Source organism: Prionailurus viverrinus, chromosome A1, assembly GCF_022837055.1.
Source record: "Prionailurus viverrinus isolate Anna chromosome A1, UM_Priviv_1.0, whole genome shotgun sequence".
Classification (NCBI taxonomy): Eukaryota; Metazoa; Chordata; class Mammalia; order Carnivora; family Felidae; genus Prionailurus; species Prionailurus viverrinus.
In genome coordinates, this window is record NC_062561.1 from 21783868 (window position 1) to 21798298 (window position 14431).

The 14431-nt window shown below is 45.4% G+C and overlaps 1 protein-coding gene across 2 annotated transcripts in view; it reads left to right on the top strand.

The window, feature by feature from the left end:
* The first annotated feature begins 1042 nt into the window (after positions 1-1042).
* The window catches only part of EBPL (EBP like), a 33727-nt gene continuing 20338 nt past the window's right edge, over positions 1043-14431 (top strand). For both annotated transcript variants that reach the window (XR_007153764.1, XM_047865306.1), the window contains exon 1: positions 1043-1233. Coding sequence is in view for 1 of the 2 variants with exons in the window: in XM_047865306.1 (XP_047721262.1) it covers positions 1063-1233 (171 nt within the window). In the remaining variant the exon portion in view is untranslated. The remainder of the gene's footprint in view (positions 1234-14431) is intronic.

A 14431-nucleotide genomic window follows, 5' to 3' on the forward strand; every position in this document is an offset into this window, starting at 1 on the left:
AAATAGACTTACCCTATGACCCAGCAATTGCACTACTAGGTATTTACCCAAGGGATACAGGTGTGCTGTTTTGAAGGGGCACATGCTCCCCAATGTTTATAGCAGTACTATCAACAATAGTATTTTCCAAAGTATGGAAAGAGCCCAAATGTCCATCAATGGATGAACGGATAAAGAAGATGTGGTATATATACAATGAAGTATTACTCGACAATCGAAAAGAATGAAATCTTGCCATTTGCAACTATGTGGAGGGAACTAGAGGGAACTAGAGGGTAAGTGAAATTAGAGAAAGACAAATATCATATGATTTCACTCACATGAGGACTTTAAGATACAAAACAGATGAATATAAGGGAATCAAAATTGGTGTAAAAACAGGGAGGGGACAAAACATAAGACACTTAAATACAGAGAATAAACAGGGTTTCTGGAGGGGTTGTGGGAGGGGGGAATGTGCTAAATAGGTAAGCGGCTTAAGGAATCTACTCCTGAAACCATTATTGCACCATATGCTAACTAACTAGGATGTAAATTATAAAAAATAAATAAATTACAGAAAAAAATTAAAAATCCCTTGGAAGAGAGGGAAAAAAAAAAGGGGTCAGAGTAAGCCACAACAGCTTTAAAAAGCCTGCTGGTGGCTGAAAATGCCCTTGGCCCTCACCTCTCCTGCAAGACTTGCAGGATCCTAATTAGACTCTTTCCTCCCTAAAATTCTCCCCAGTCTATGGGCAAAATTTCTAACATTTTGGACTTCACTTTATTGCTTAAGGTTTTGAACCTTGTGGAAAATCAAACCGCATCAGAAAATGTGGCTCTACTACCAGTCCCTTGGTGTTGGGCTGGAAACAGGTTTGGTTCTGGCAGTTGGGCGGCTTCGCGGAGCAAGATCCTCACTCTTCTGAAAAGCTCCAGGCGCAGGGAAGGGAAGCCGTTCACCCGCCCGCCCAGACCGAGCGGCCCCGCCCCTCCCCGGCGGCCCCGCTCCGCCCCTTCTCGGCATTCCACCCCCCCCGCCCCCCCCCCCCTTTCCTGGCTTTCCCGGCCGCCGCCGGAAGCATGGGCGCGGGCTGGGAGCTGGGGGCTGCGGCGGGGCGCTCGCTGCTGCTGTGCGCCGCGCTGCTGGTCGCGGGCTGCGCGCTGGGCCTGCGCCTGGGCCGCGGGCGGGCGGCGGCGGACCGCGGCGTGCTCGCCTGGCTGTGCTATGACGCCCTGGTGCACTTCGCCCTGGTAAGTGCGGACGCCGCCGCTCTCGGGACCCTCCCCTCCCCGGTAGCGGGAGTTTCCGGTAGAGGACCGGGAGACCCTTTGGCCGCCCCAAGCCCTGGGGCGGGAAGTCTGCGGAGACCCCGAAGGTGCTTGGAGGCCGCGATGCTGCACCACCTCTCGGTTCCCTAGTCCGTAGAAAGCGCATCTTCCCAGGGGGCGCAGCCGTTCCTCTACCAAATTAAAAACAAGCGAACAAAAAATCTCTGAAAATTATTTCTGTACTGTTATGTTAGTTTGATTGTAAGCAGCCCAAAGGCCTTGGCTTTCTTGACTTGTAACCTGCACATTTGAACTGAAACTAATGGAGAGCGAGAGAGTTTTTGAATGCTCCAAAGAGAGCAAGGAGAGACGAGGAGGCGCACTGCGCAAAGTCCGCGAGCCTGTACCAAAACAAAAAAGCCCGGTGCCCTGAAAGTAATCACCATGTTTTGGGTAATGACTGTATGCCAGGCACAGCGCTGTGTTTAATATTTCTGACCTTTACAATACCCTGTAACTTATTTATTGACCCTATTTTACAGAGGAGAAAGCAAGCCCTGGGAAGTTAGGTGACTTCACCGTGCCACCCACCTTGAGTTCTGACTTGAGTCTGGCTCCAAAGCTTGCACCCTTTGTATCACACCGGGCTTTGAGAATCGTGTCCCTCAAAATTCAAACCACTTTATAAATAGCGAGGAGGTTAGTATTTAAGGGAATTCTATTGAAATGCCCCCTTCCACTATGCACACACTTTTTTTTTAAGTTGTTTTTTTTTTAATAACTATGCCAAAATAGCTTTTTTGCAAATTTGACCTTGCTTAAATCTAGGCAGACCTGTGGTTGATGTGAAACCAGAGTCTATAGTATTAAGAAAGGAGAAAGCAAGATCTTTCATAATTATTTAGGTTTCTAAATGTTTATCAGTTGGATATGTGCACATACCAGATGTTACTGGAATGCGAAATTCTTTCTTTCCTAATAGTTTACAAGTGGAAATAAGAGACAGCGAATAGTTCCTTCAACTCTTTTGTTTATGGAATTGACTTTTTTTTTTAACGTTTATTTATTTTTTGAGACAGAGAGAGACACAGCATGAATGGGGGAGGGGCAGAGAGAGAGGGAAACACAGAATCGGAAGCAGGCTCCAGGCTCTGAGCCATCAGCCCAGAGCCCGACGCGGGGCTCGAACTCGCGGACCGCGAGATCGTGACCTGAGCCGAAGTCGGACGCTTAACCGACTGAGCCACCGAGTCGCCCCTGGAATTGACTTTTTAAGCTCTCGTTGGACACAGGGTCTCCCAAAGAACAGGGGCAGCAAAACAGGTGGCTAGGCCCGCTTAAAGAAAATGTATTATAACATATTTTAGACGTACAAAAATGTATAATAATACTAAGACATATACCCATATGTCCATCACCTAGTTTAGTAAAATCAAGTCTGCCTTTCAAGCGCAGCCTTTTACAGGTAACACCAGGTACATCTCCATTTGTGGCAACTTGAGGTATATGACCCGATGCATGGAGTCGTTTCTCTGGTTTCCTCCCACTCTCTGTCCTGAAGGAAATGTCCCTCCCACAGCTCTTATTATACCTGTCCCAACTGCAGAAGAGTCCACTGTATGAATGCACCGTACCTTAGTTTTTTTAAAAAGTGCATATTTTTCCCCCCCATATTAGAATGACCAATGACATAAAACCACTGTGGGCTATTTTATTGATATTTTATGTCTGTGAAATTGGGATGTATCTTTTTTTTTTTTAATGTTTATTTATTTTTGAGGGAGAGACAGAGTGAGCAGGGGAGGAGCAGAGAAAGAGGGAGACATAGAATTGGAAGCAGGCTCCAGGCTTTGAGCTGTCAGCATGGAACCTGACATGGGGCTCGAACTCATGAACTGTGAGATCATGACCTGAGCCGAAGTCGGACGCTTAACCAACTGAGCCACCCAGGTGCCCCAAAATTGGGATGTATCTTATAATTCATGATGAAATACGATAATTGAACCAGTTCATATTAATGGGTATGTTTCTATTTTGCAATTTACACACAGTTCTTTGACTAGCATCTGTGTATACTTACCTTAGGGATCGGTGAGGGGGGCACTTGGATTAAGGTTGAGGCCTGCAAGAAAGACACATGCCCGTATTCTCTTTGGTAGGGAGTTTGCTGCACGAATACCGAGAAATGTGGCAGAGGCTAGGATTGGAAAATAGAGCCTCACGGAGAACTGAAACTACAACTCACTTATTCATTCACACTGGAACCTGAGCTGCCTCTTCTTACCCCTTTAACTTTCTCAGAGGGGAGGAAATGTTTGGATTTGTTGGACACCATCAAATGCAGAGCTCCCGGTTCAACAGTGTTTCAAGCTAAGCATTCCCAGAGGGCACTTCAGCTCCCCGATGTCCAACTGGACTGTGGTCACCAGGGGCTGCCGCACTGGTCTTCAGTTCAGTTGGTTATGGCCAGGCTGATTTCCCACCAGTGCACCTGGAAGGAGCCATGGCAACATACATAAAGAAATCGGTGGTCTGGCTCACTGTTTCTCAGAGTTGGCCATGGGCGTGTTGTGCACTGGTGCCTCCTGGTTTTTCCCCCTCATCTGCAATCTAAGTATAGCATTCTAAGCATGGCCAGGGCGCGGAGGAAGGATATGTATGCCTGTGTTTTGGGAAACACATCCTGATTGACTAGAACACAGGGTCTACCTGGGAAAGAAGTAAATTATCCTGATTGATTCCCCCATGTGCCACAGGGCAACACAGTGAGGAGGGCCCGTTTGGACCTGCCCATGCAATGGGTGCATTACCGGTGAGGAACTGCACACTTAGGCTCCCATCTCATATGGAGTTGCTGGTGACCTGCTCCTACTTCTCTGCGGAGAGTGTTTATCTTTACTCAGAATGTAAACAGATCTCTGGGGAGGAAAGGCAGGGTCTTTATCTTTACCACCCTGGAACATCTTGGGAGGGAGAGGTCTCTCCAGGCTTTACTACCTTGGAGTGTCTCCTTATGTAAATATTCTTAAATTGGTGTAAATGCCTGTGCTCAGGGACCTCAGTCAGTGCAGGAATACGAGATATACATGGAGAATGCTCTCCCAGTGCAGTGCATGCTGGATTGCAAAGGATAGTTGAGGAGCAAGAAGATCAGCTAAAAACAGTTGCAGTATTTTAGGAGATGAAAGAGGGCTGAGCTAAGGTGGTATTGGAAGTTAAAATGGGGAGGAGAGATAAATACGAGAGACCTTCCAGGGGAGAATGTTATAGGTCACAGTGACCACTTATACATCAGGGAAGGAGATGATGTTGGAGTTTAGGATCTGGCTAACACGGATAATGTTGACAAGGTTAACGAAGACAGGAAGATCAGATATTAGAACTATGAATCTGGGGTTCTGGTGTGTAGTTGAGGAGAAATGGTCAGAAGGCAGTTGAAAACCCAAGACAAGCTGGTGAGATGGATTCAGGGCAGAATGGAGAGAGTTGGACCTTTTTACTGCGTTGGAGGAGACAGCAGGAAGCTCTGGGGGTGAGTGATTTCTGAGGAGAGAATAGAAAGGTGCAAACGCTGAGGAATGAGAGCAGAATCTTTAAGTGTCTAAAAATGTATATATATTGAACGAGTAGGAAGGGGAGACAGTGGACCGGACCAGTGGACCAGACCAAGAACCAGGATAGTGCTGGGCCCTGGGACCCAAGGGAAGGAATTTCAACATCACTGTTAATTGTTGTAGCACAATTAAAAAAAAAAAAATGGTGAGGGCTGAGCCAGAGCCTCTGGGTCCAGTGATTAAGAAGCTATTGGTAGGGGGCACCTGGGTGGCTCAGTCGGTTAAGGGACTGACTCTCGGTTTCAGCATGGTCTCATGGTTCTTGAGTTCGGGTCCCGCATTGGGCTCTGTGCTGTTAACGCAGAGCCTGCTTGGGATCCTCTCTCTCCCTCTCTCTCTCTGCCCTTCCCCAGCGCTCGCTCTCTCTCTCTCTCTCTCTCTCTCTCTCTCAAAATAAATAAACTTGAAGAAGAAGAAACCATTTGTAGGGGCATCTGGCTGGCTCAGTGGTAGAGCCTTTGACTTTTTGATTTTAGGTCATGAGTTCAAGTCCTGCATTGGGTATAAAGTTTACTTAAAAAAAAAAAAGTCATTGGTAAAAGTGGTATTGTTTGAGAAGCTAAAGACAAGGGCTTAGCAGGTGGGGTAGCAAAGACGTGGCGGCAGCCTATGAAGACCTCCAAGAGATTTGGTGGGAGGAGGAGGTGGGGGGTGTAGGCAGGGAACTCAAGAGACATCGAGGGACCAGGCAGGAATCTTGGGTTCTGTCTGAGAGGGGAAGGTCTGGGAGCATCTGTGAGCAAGAACACGGTCGAAGGAAGAGTGAAGGGGCAGAGAAGTGGGCTGTGTAGCACATGCTGTCTGGTGCGGTGCCTGCCTGCGTGAATTAACGCACAGCAGAGCTGAACCTGCCTCAGTCTACCACATGTCCTCACAACAAACCCGTCTGACTAGTTCCTCCCACACTTCTGTCACTGAGAGCCTGACCGAGGCTTGTCCATCAGGGTGAGGGGCAGTTGTCACGGAAAACCCTGGCTTCAGTTGTCTCCGTTCATTCTACCTTAACCCCCATGAGTCGTTCTTTTTTTTTTAATTTTTTTTTCAACGTTTTTTATTTATTTTTGGGACAGAGAGAGACAGAGCATGAACAGGGGAGGGGCAGAGAGAGAGGGAGACACAGGAATCGGAAACAGGCTCCAGGCTCCGAGCCTTCAGCCCAGAGCCTGACGCGGGGCTCGAACTCACGGACCGCGAGATCGTGACCTGGCTGAAGTCGGACGCTTAACCGACTGCGCCACCCAGGCGCCCCCATGAGTCGTTCTTTAACAAGTCCTGAGTCCCAGTGGCTGCTCAAGTCCCTATTAATTTGTGTATTTTGGACATTACCCTTTTCCATTTAGCATCACCATCTGTTCCCACCTTCCACCACAATCACTTCAGCCTCCGACTCTTGGGATTCTAAAAATTTCTTCCTCCTCCTACTTGCTTTATCATTAGGTCTCAAGTTGCCTTTTAGCTCACAGTCTGTTACTGTCTCTGTTTTCCTTTTCCTCTTCGTTGGTTTTGCTCTAAGATAGATACCCTCTCTGGTGAATGCATTTATAGCCTCCGTGCCGTTTGGCAGATCTGGTGAGTCACGGTTGGTCTTGCTGTATATTAGTGGTAAAGCTTTGTGGTGGTTAATTTTCTGTGTCAACCTGGCTGAGCCGTGGCATGGCCAGTTATTCACCCACGTGTTATCCTGAATGTTCTGCGAGGGTGTTTTGGATAAGATGAACATTTATGGGGCGCCTGGCTGGCTCAGTCGGTAGAGCATGTGACTCTTGATTTCAGGGTCGCGAGTTCAAGCCCTATGTTGGGTGTGAAGCCTACTTTAAAATAAATACATTAATTAAATTAAATGACATTTAAATTGATAGACTGAGCAAGGCAGATTGCCCTCCCTAAATGTGAGTGGACCCCATCCACCTAGCTGAAGGTCTGAATACAACAAAAAGGCTGACCTTCCATAGAAGGAGCTAGAATGCCTCCTGGCTGACTGCCTTCGCACCGGTGCATTGGCCTTTTCCTCCTTCAGTCTCAAACTGACACAGTGGCTTTTCCTGGCTCTCAAGCCTGTATGTAGCCTTTGGACTAAAGCTACGTTGTCAGTTCTCCTGGGTCTCAGGCCTCCAGCCTCAGACTAAAACTACATCATCAGCTTTCCTGGGTCTCCAGCTTGCACTCACCCTGTGGGTTATGGCACTTGCCAGCCTTCATAATCCTATAAACCACTTCCTCAGACTCAGTCTCTTCGTGTGTGTGTGTGTGTCTGTGTGTATGCCCATCCACTGTTCTGTGTCTTGGGAGAACCCTAACACAAGCTTAGAAATGATGCCAAGTTGCAAGTCCAAAGAACAGCACCCATAGTGACCTGCTGGCCTTTTTCAGGGTGTGGGTGCACGGCCCTTGCAGTTCTGCAGACCAGAACTCAGTTTGTTTTCTAACGTCATTGCATAAGACGTGCCACCTAACAATAGGGACAGATGTCTGTGTAGCCACACCTCAGAATGAAATCCTATTCTGGTGCTCCTCATGTCCACAAGATTGGAGTCCACCTGGGTGCCCGGTGCTGTGCTGGACACAGAGAGAACGGATGGCCTGTGTCCTCTCAGAACTTCGAGAGCAGCAGAGAATTTTTCCCTAGGTGTTTCATACGGAGAATAACAGTTATTGTCACTCTCAGCGTAACCCATGTGAGAAATTTCTTTTTTTTTTTTTTTTTTAATTTTTTTTTTTTTCAACGTTTATTTATTTTTGGGACAGAGAGAAACAGAGAATGAACGGGGGAGGGGCAGAGAGAGAGGGAGACACAGAATCGGAAACAGGCTCCAGGCTCTGAGCCATCAGCCCAGAGCCTGATGCGGGGCTAGAACTCACAGACCGCGAGATCGTGACCTGGCTGAAGTCGGACGCTTAACCGACTGCGCCACCCAGGCGCCCCTGAGAAATTTCTTTTGCAGGTAGTGCTGGGAGAAGCTTAGTTTCTCCTTAAAAAATTGGTCTATTGCTGGGGCACCTGGGTGGCTCAGTTGGTTAAGCGTCTGACTTCGGCTCAGGTCACGATCTCACAGTTCGTGAGTTCGAGCCCCGCGTCGGGCTCTGTGCTGACAGCTCAGAGCCTGGAGCCTGCTTCACATTCCGTGTCTCCCTCTCTCTCTGCCCCTTCCCTGCTCATGCTGTGTCTCTCTCTGTCTCAGAAATAAATAAACATTAAAAATAATTTAAAAAAATTGGTCTATTGCTTTCTCACAGCAAGAACAATGTTAATGTTTTTCCCCTTTCACTTGACTGCTCGGAAGCTCAGAACCGCATTAAACTCTATAATAACAAAAGAAGGTCTACGTATGTATCTTCTTACTGGCCTCCTGATCTGGATTCTCAATTTGTTTTTTGTATTTTTTATGACTGATATTTAAAAACTTTTAAGTACATTTTACCATTTAATTGAATGTCTTTTTGTAATTGACCTAAAATATAAGATGAAGTGTATAAATACTTCAAAAAATTTTAATGCAGCTAAAATTGATTTCCTTTGAAATGGAAGAGATGTTCTAGGGAAATACCATGTTGATTTTTTTTTTCCTTTTGTAACATGAAACAGTTTGTAACTATTTGGTCTTCCTCTATCCCCAGTACCTGGCGTGGTGCCTGGTTTGTACCAGCCGTTCTGGAGAATTTGTTAATATTCAATGAATGGAAGAATGAATGATTCTATCATTTTAATTTATAGTAGTTATCAGTCACATGTTAAGCCTCAAATAGCTCAAATATCTCAAAGGTTAGAATGTTTCTTCTGTGTCAGTCAGTCTTTTTAAAACAAAATTGGTGTAAATCGTTTTTCAAATTACTGTATTTTATTTTTATAAGGAGAGATAGAGAGTGCACACAAGAGTGATAAGGGAGAGAGAGAGAGAGAGGGAGGGAGAGAGAGAGAGAGGGAGAGAGAAAGAATTCCAAACAGGCTCCACGCCTAGCACAGAGCCCGACTCAGAGCTCAGTCCCACAAACCATGAGATTCATGACATGAGCTGAAGTCAAGAGTCAGATACTTAATCAACTGAGCCACCTGGCGCCCATTTTTTATAAATTTATTATTTTATTTTATTTTTAGAGAGAGAACGAGAGTGGTAGAGGGAACATTAGTTTAAATTGTGTATTCCCAGGATCGTTGCAAAACATATAACATTTACATATCCAAAAGGAAGAAGGTAAAACTAGCCAGAGATAATTACGGTTAGTATTCTTAAGAATAGTCTTCCAGGGGCGCCTGGGTGGCGCAGTCGGTTAAGCGTCCGACTTCAGCTCAGGTCACGATCTCGCGGTCCGTGAGCTCGAGCCCCGCGTCGGGCTCTGGGCTGATGGCTCGGAGCCTGGAGCCTGTTTCCGATTCTGTGTCTCCCTCTCTCTCTGCCCCTCCCCCGTTCATGCTCTGTCTCTCTCTGTCCCAAAAATAAATAAACGTTAAAAAAAAATTAAAAAAAAAATAAAAACTCCAGAAAGATAGTGACCATTTATATTCCCATCAGCAACTTTCTCACACCTGGGCCAGTGCTAGGTGTCATTATTGAATCAGATACCTCTTTTGCCCTGGCTCAAGTCAGTTCTTGGTCTCATTTCACCCTCGACAAAATGTTCTGTCCAGCCACCACCATGGCAGCCAACTCTAACTTTGACTTCATTCGCCTCCGGGAGCAGGCAGCACCTGCTCTCGCCTCCTGCCCCAGGCCCCTTGGACGCAGCTGAAGTGTGAGATCCTTGAGACCCACTCACCTTCCACACACCTGCCATGGAATGAACCTTTGGCAGTGACATTTGGAAGCCCCGGGATCAATTCTTCTTCCTCCCTTCCCCAGAGAAGGACTCCCCAGAGAAGCAGTAGTTCATACAGTCTCTGGAAAAATTCAACGTTGAGACAGCTAGCCTGTTACTGAGTGCTGCTACTAAGTTACTAAGCTCAGTAATGCTGCCTCAGACCTGGTTTGTCCTTCTCTGTCTCATTTCCCACCCCCCACCTGCTTCCACCTTCCAGTCTCCCTGGGAGAACAATTCCCATAAAAGTAGTGGAACACAGTATAATGCTTTCCAGGGGACCAAAGCCAAGATATCCCTTCTCTCTTTTTTTTAAGTAATCTCTTCACCCTATGTGGGGCTCAAACTCACGGCCCCATGATCAAGAGTTATGTGCTCTACTGACTAAGCCAGCCAGGTGCCCTGATATCCTTTTTCTTAACAGTTGTGTACTGTTCCTTAGCATGGATAATTGAACCGACTGTGCAACCTCAGGTTATGTCTAATTGCTTTTGCCACTAAAACCAGCCAAAAATCTGTAATAAATTCCTAGAGCAGGTATCTTTACTTCTGTAGGATGTTTAATAGAACTGAAAACAATCAAAATAAATTGAATTGGCAAGCTCGCATCTTGTCCAGCAGTTGGAAATTCAACCTCAGTTAGTAGGGGTTTTCCTTTTTTTGTAGGGTTTCATGAGATCCCAGGAGACTTACGTGATTCCCAGAAGAAAAGGAGTGTGTAACCTTTGCTCCATCCTGATCACAGCTGATACCCTCACTGACGGAGCCCCATGCTTTCTAGAAGGCCAGCAAGCCTGCTGTTCTGTGCCAGGCTTAAAATAAGAATTTGAGGCTTAGATCCGTAGAGTCCACCTCCTAATAGCCTGTTTTTCTGTAGGGCTCATCTTTCCTTATTGATCTGAAAGGGATGTCACATGATAGTACAGATGATGTCACTCACATTTCCTTATGCACGCTCTTCTGTTTGGCCAAGAAGGTGTCTCAGCTGCGTTTGTTGACTAATCCATCCTTTTCCCATGTATTATGCGTAGATAAATTGGGAGATTTTTAAAATGTGGTTACAGGGGCGACTGGGTGGCTCAGTTGGTTAAGCATCCGACTCTTGATTTCTGCTTAGATCATGATCCTAGGGTCATGGATCAAGCCCCATGTCAGGCTCCATGCTGAGTGTGGAGCCTGCTTAAGATTCTCTCTCTCTCTCTCTCTCTCTCTCTCTCTCTCTCTCTCTCTCTCTCTCCCCCTCTCCCTCTCCCTCTCCCTCTCCCTCTCTCCCCCTCCCTCCCTCCCTCTGCCCCCCCCTCAGATAAAAAAATAAGAAGAAAATAAAAAATAAAATTTGGTTGTTTCATGAATCTTTTAGTTTCTGTTCTGTCCATACAGTTTGTATTACTTTAGCCTTATCCTGAATAGTATTTCTTTTTTTTTAAGTTTACTTATTTATAATCTTTATACCCAATGTGGGGCTCAAATTCACTACCCTGAGATCAGGAGTCCCGTGCCCTACCAACTGCACTAACGAGGCACCCCAAAGGATAATCTCTTTTTTCCCTTTTTTTTATTGAAAAATTTTTTTTAGTGTTTTTCTTTATTTTTTAGAGAAAGAGAGACTGAGCGTGAGCAGGGGAGGGGCAGAGAGAGAGAGGGAGACACAGAATCCGAAGCAGGCTCCAGGCTCCAAGCTGTCAGCACAGAGCCATTAGCACAGAGCCCAATGCAGGGCTCAAACTCAGAAACCGCAAGATCATGACCTGAGCCAAAGTTGGACACTTAACCGACTGAGCCACCCAGGCATCCCTTCTTATTTTTTTAAGTAGGCTTCATGCCCAATATGGGGCTCGAACTCATGACCCCAAGATCAGGAGGCATACTCTGCCGAATGAGCCGGACAGGTGCCTTCCTTATAGTGAACTTTAATATCTATCTGACAAAGCAAACTTCTTACCACTCATTTTTAAACACTTTAAAATGAATTCTTCCACATGAATTTCAGATGAATTTGCCAGGTTCTGAAACTTGGTATTTTGGTTTGGGATTTTCTTTCTTTCTTTTTCTTTTTTTTTTTCAATATATGAAATTTATTGTCAAATTGGTTTCCATACAACACCCAGTGCTCATCCCAAAAGGTGCCCTCCTCAATACCCATCACCCACCCTCCCCTCCCTCCCACCCCCCATCAACCCTCAGTTTGTTCTCAGTTTTTAAGAGTCTCTTATGTTTTGGCTCTCTCCCACTCTAACCTTTTTTTTTTTTTTCTTCCCCTCCCCCATGGGTTTCTGTTAAGTTTCTCAGGATCCACATAAGAGTGAAAACATATGGTATCTGTCTTTCTCTGTATGGCTTATTTCACTTAGCATCACACTCTCCAGTTCCATCCACGTTGCTATAAAGGGCCATATTTCATTCTTTCTCATTGCCACGTAGTACTCCATTGTGTATATAAACCACAATTTCTTTATCCATTCATCAGTTGATGGACATTTAGGCTTTTTCCACAATTTGGCTATTGTTGAGAGTGCTGCTATAAACATTGGGGTACAAGTGCCCCTATGCCTCAGTACTCCTGTATCCCTTGGGTAAATTCCTAGCAGTGCTAGTGCTGGGTCATAGGGTAGATCTATTTTTAATTTTTTGAGGAACCTCCACACTGTTTTCCAGAGTGGCTGCACCAATTTGCATTCGGTTTGGGATTTCCTTAAATCCATACATTAATTTGAGATTAAGTGATGTCTTTACAATACTGAGTCTCTTCTAAGAACTAAGTGTATCTCAATTTATTTAAATCTTTGATTACAGTCTCTTAAAATTCTTTTTTTTTTTTATTTTAGAGAGAGCACGATCAGGGGAGGGACAGAGAGAGAGGGGGAGGGAGAGAGAATCCCAAGCAGACTCCATGCTCTCTGAGGAGCCCCCACATGGGTCTTGATCTCATGATCCTGGGATCATGACCTGAGCCGAAATCAAGAGTCAGATGCTCAACCTACTGAGGCACCCCATCTTAAAATTTGCTTCTAGGGGTTTCTGGGTACCTCATTCAGTTAAGCGTCTGACTTCAGTACAGGTCATGATCTCATGGTTTGTAAGATTGAGCCCCGCATTGGGCTCTCCACTAACGGTGTGGAGCCTGCTTGGGATTCTCTCCCTCTCCCTCTCTCTCTGTCCGTCCCCCACTTGCTCTCTCTCAAATAAACTTAAAAAATTATTTCTAAGTATTCTTAGAGTTTTATTGCTACCATGAGATATTTTTCCTTTGTATTTTAACTGATTATTGCTATAAGTGAAAACTATTGAGTTATATCTATATCTATATAGTAACCAGCCACTTTTCTAAATTCTTGTTCTCCCCATTCCAGTTTTATTGAGTGATAATTTGCACACAATAAAACCCACCCATTAGGAGTACAGTTTGATGAGTTTAGTGAGTGTGCAGAGCTATGTGAGCACCATCACAGTCACCATAGAGAACATTTCTGTCACTTTTTATGGAGGTTTCTCCCATCCCTTTGCAGATGTTCCCCGCCCCAACTTCTGGCACCAGGAAACACTGATCTGCTTTCCTGGCATTAACGTTTTACTCTTTCTAGAATTTCCTATAAATGAAATCATACAATAGGTAGTCTTTTATTTAGCTTAAGCTACTGAATATTGTCCCACTACATGGATATATCCCAATTTATGTATCTATTTACCAGTTAATGAAAAATGGTGCTGTTTCTAGTTTTAAATTTTTTTTAAGTTTACTTATTTATTTTGAGAGAGAGAGAGCATGAACCGAGGAAGGGCAGAGACAGAGGGGGAGAGCAAGAATCCCAAGGAGGCTCTGCACCATCAATGCAAAGCCACCATCAACGTAGAGCCCAACGTGGGGCTCAAACTCACAAACCGCATGATCATGACCTGAGCTGAAACCAAGAATTGGATGCTTAACCAGTGAGCCACCCAGGCGCCCCTAGGCGCTGTTTCCAGTTTTAGACTTTTATAAATAATGCTGCTATGAGTGTCTGTGTACAAGTCTTTGTGTGGGCATGTGTTTTCATTTCTCCTGGGTAAATGCCTGGGAGTGTGATTCTTTAACCAGAGTAGCAACTGCCAAACATTTTCCAAAGGGCTCTACGATGTCCATTCCCACCAGCAATGTTTCATTGTTCTAACTGGTCCACATCCTCACCAGCACTTGGTGTCTTAGTCTGCTGCAGCTGTTGCAACAAAAATATCATAGACTGGTGGCTTACAGAACAGACATTTATTTCTCATGTTTGAGACGCTTGAAAGTTCAAGATCATGCTGCTACCATGGTCGGGTTCTGGTGAGACACTTCTTGGCTTGCGGATGGCTGCCTGTTGCTGAGTCCTGACATGGCTCAGACAGAGCCTTTGTCTGTCTTCCTCTTCTTATGAGGATGCTAATCCCATCATGGGGGCTCTACCCTCATGACCTCATTTAAACTCAATCATCTCTACAGGCCCCACCCCTAAATACCATCACATTGGGGGTTAGGGCTTCAGCAGATATATTTGAGGAGACACATTTGGTACATAACACTTGGTATTGTTAATAATATAGAGAGATCCCATGTGCACTTTATCCAGTTTCTCTAATGATAACACCTTGCAAAATTACAGTATCACAATGAGGATGTTGACAGGGACACAATCGGAAGGAAGAAGAAGGAGCACATGCTCAGACATTTATGGAATTACAAATGTCAGCAACCCCCAAGCTCATCGCCCCCAGGTTCTCCTATGATTGGTCCAGCGATCAGTGGCTCCCCTTCACTC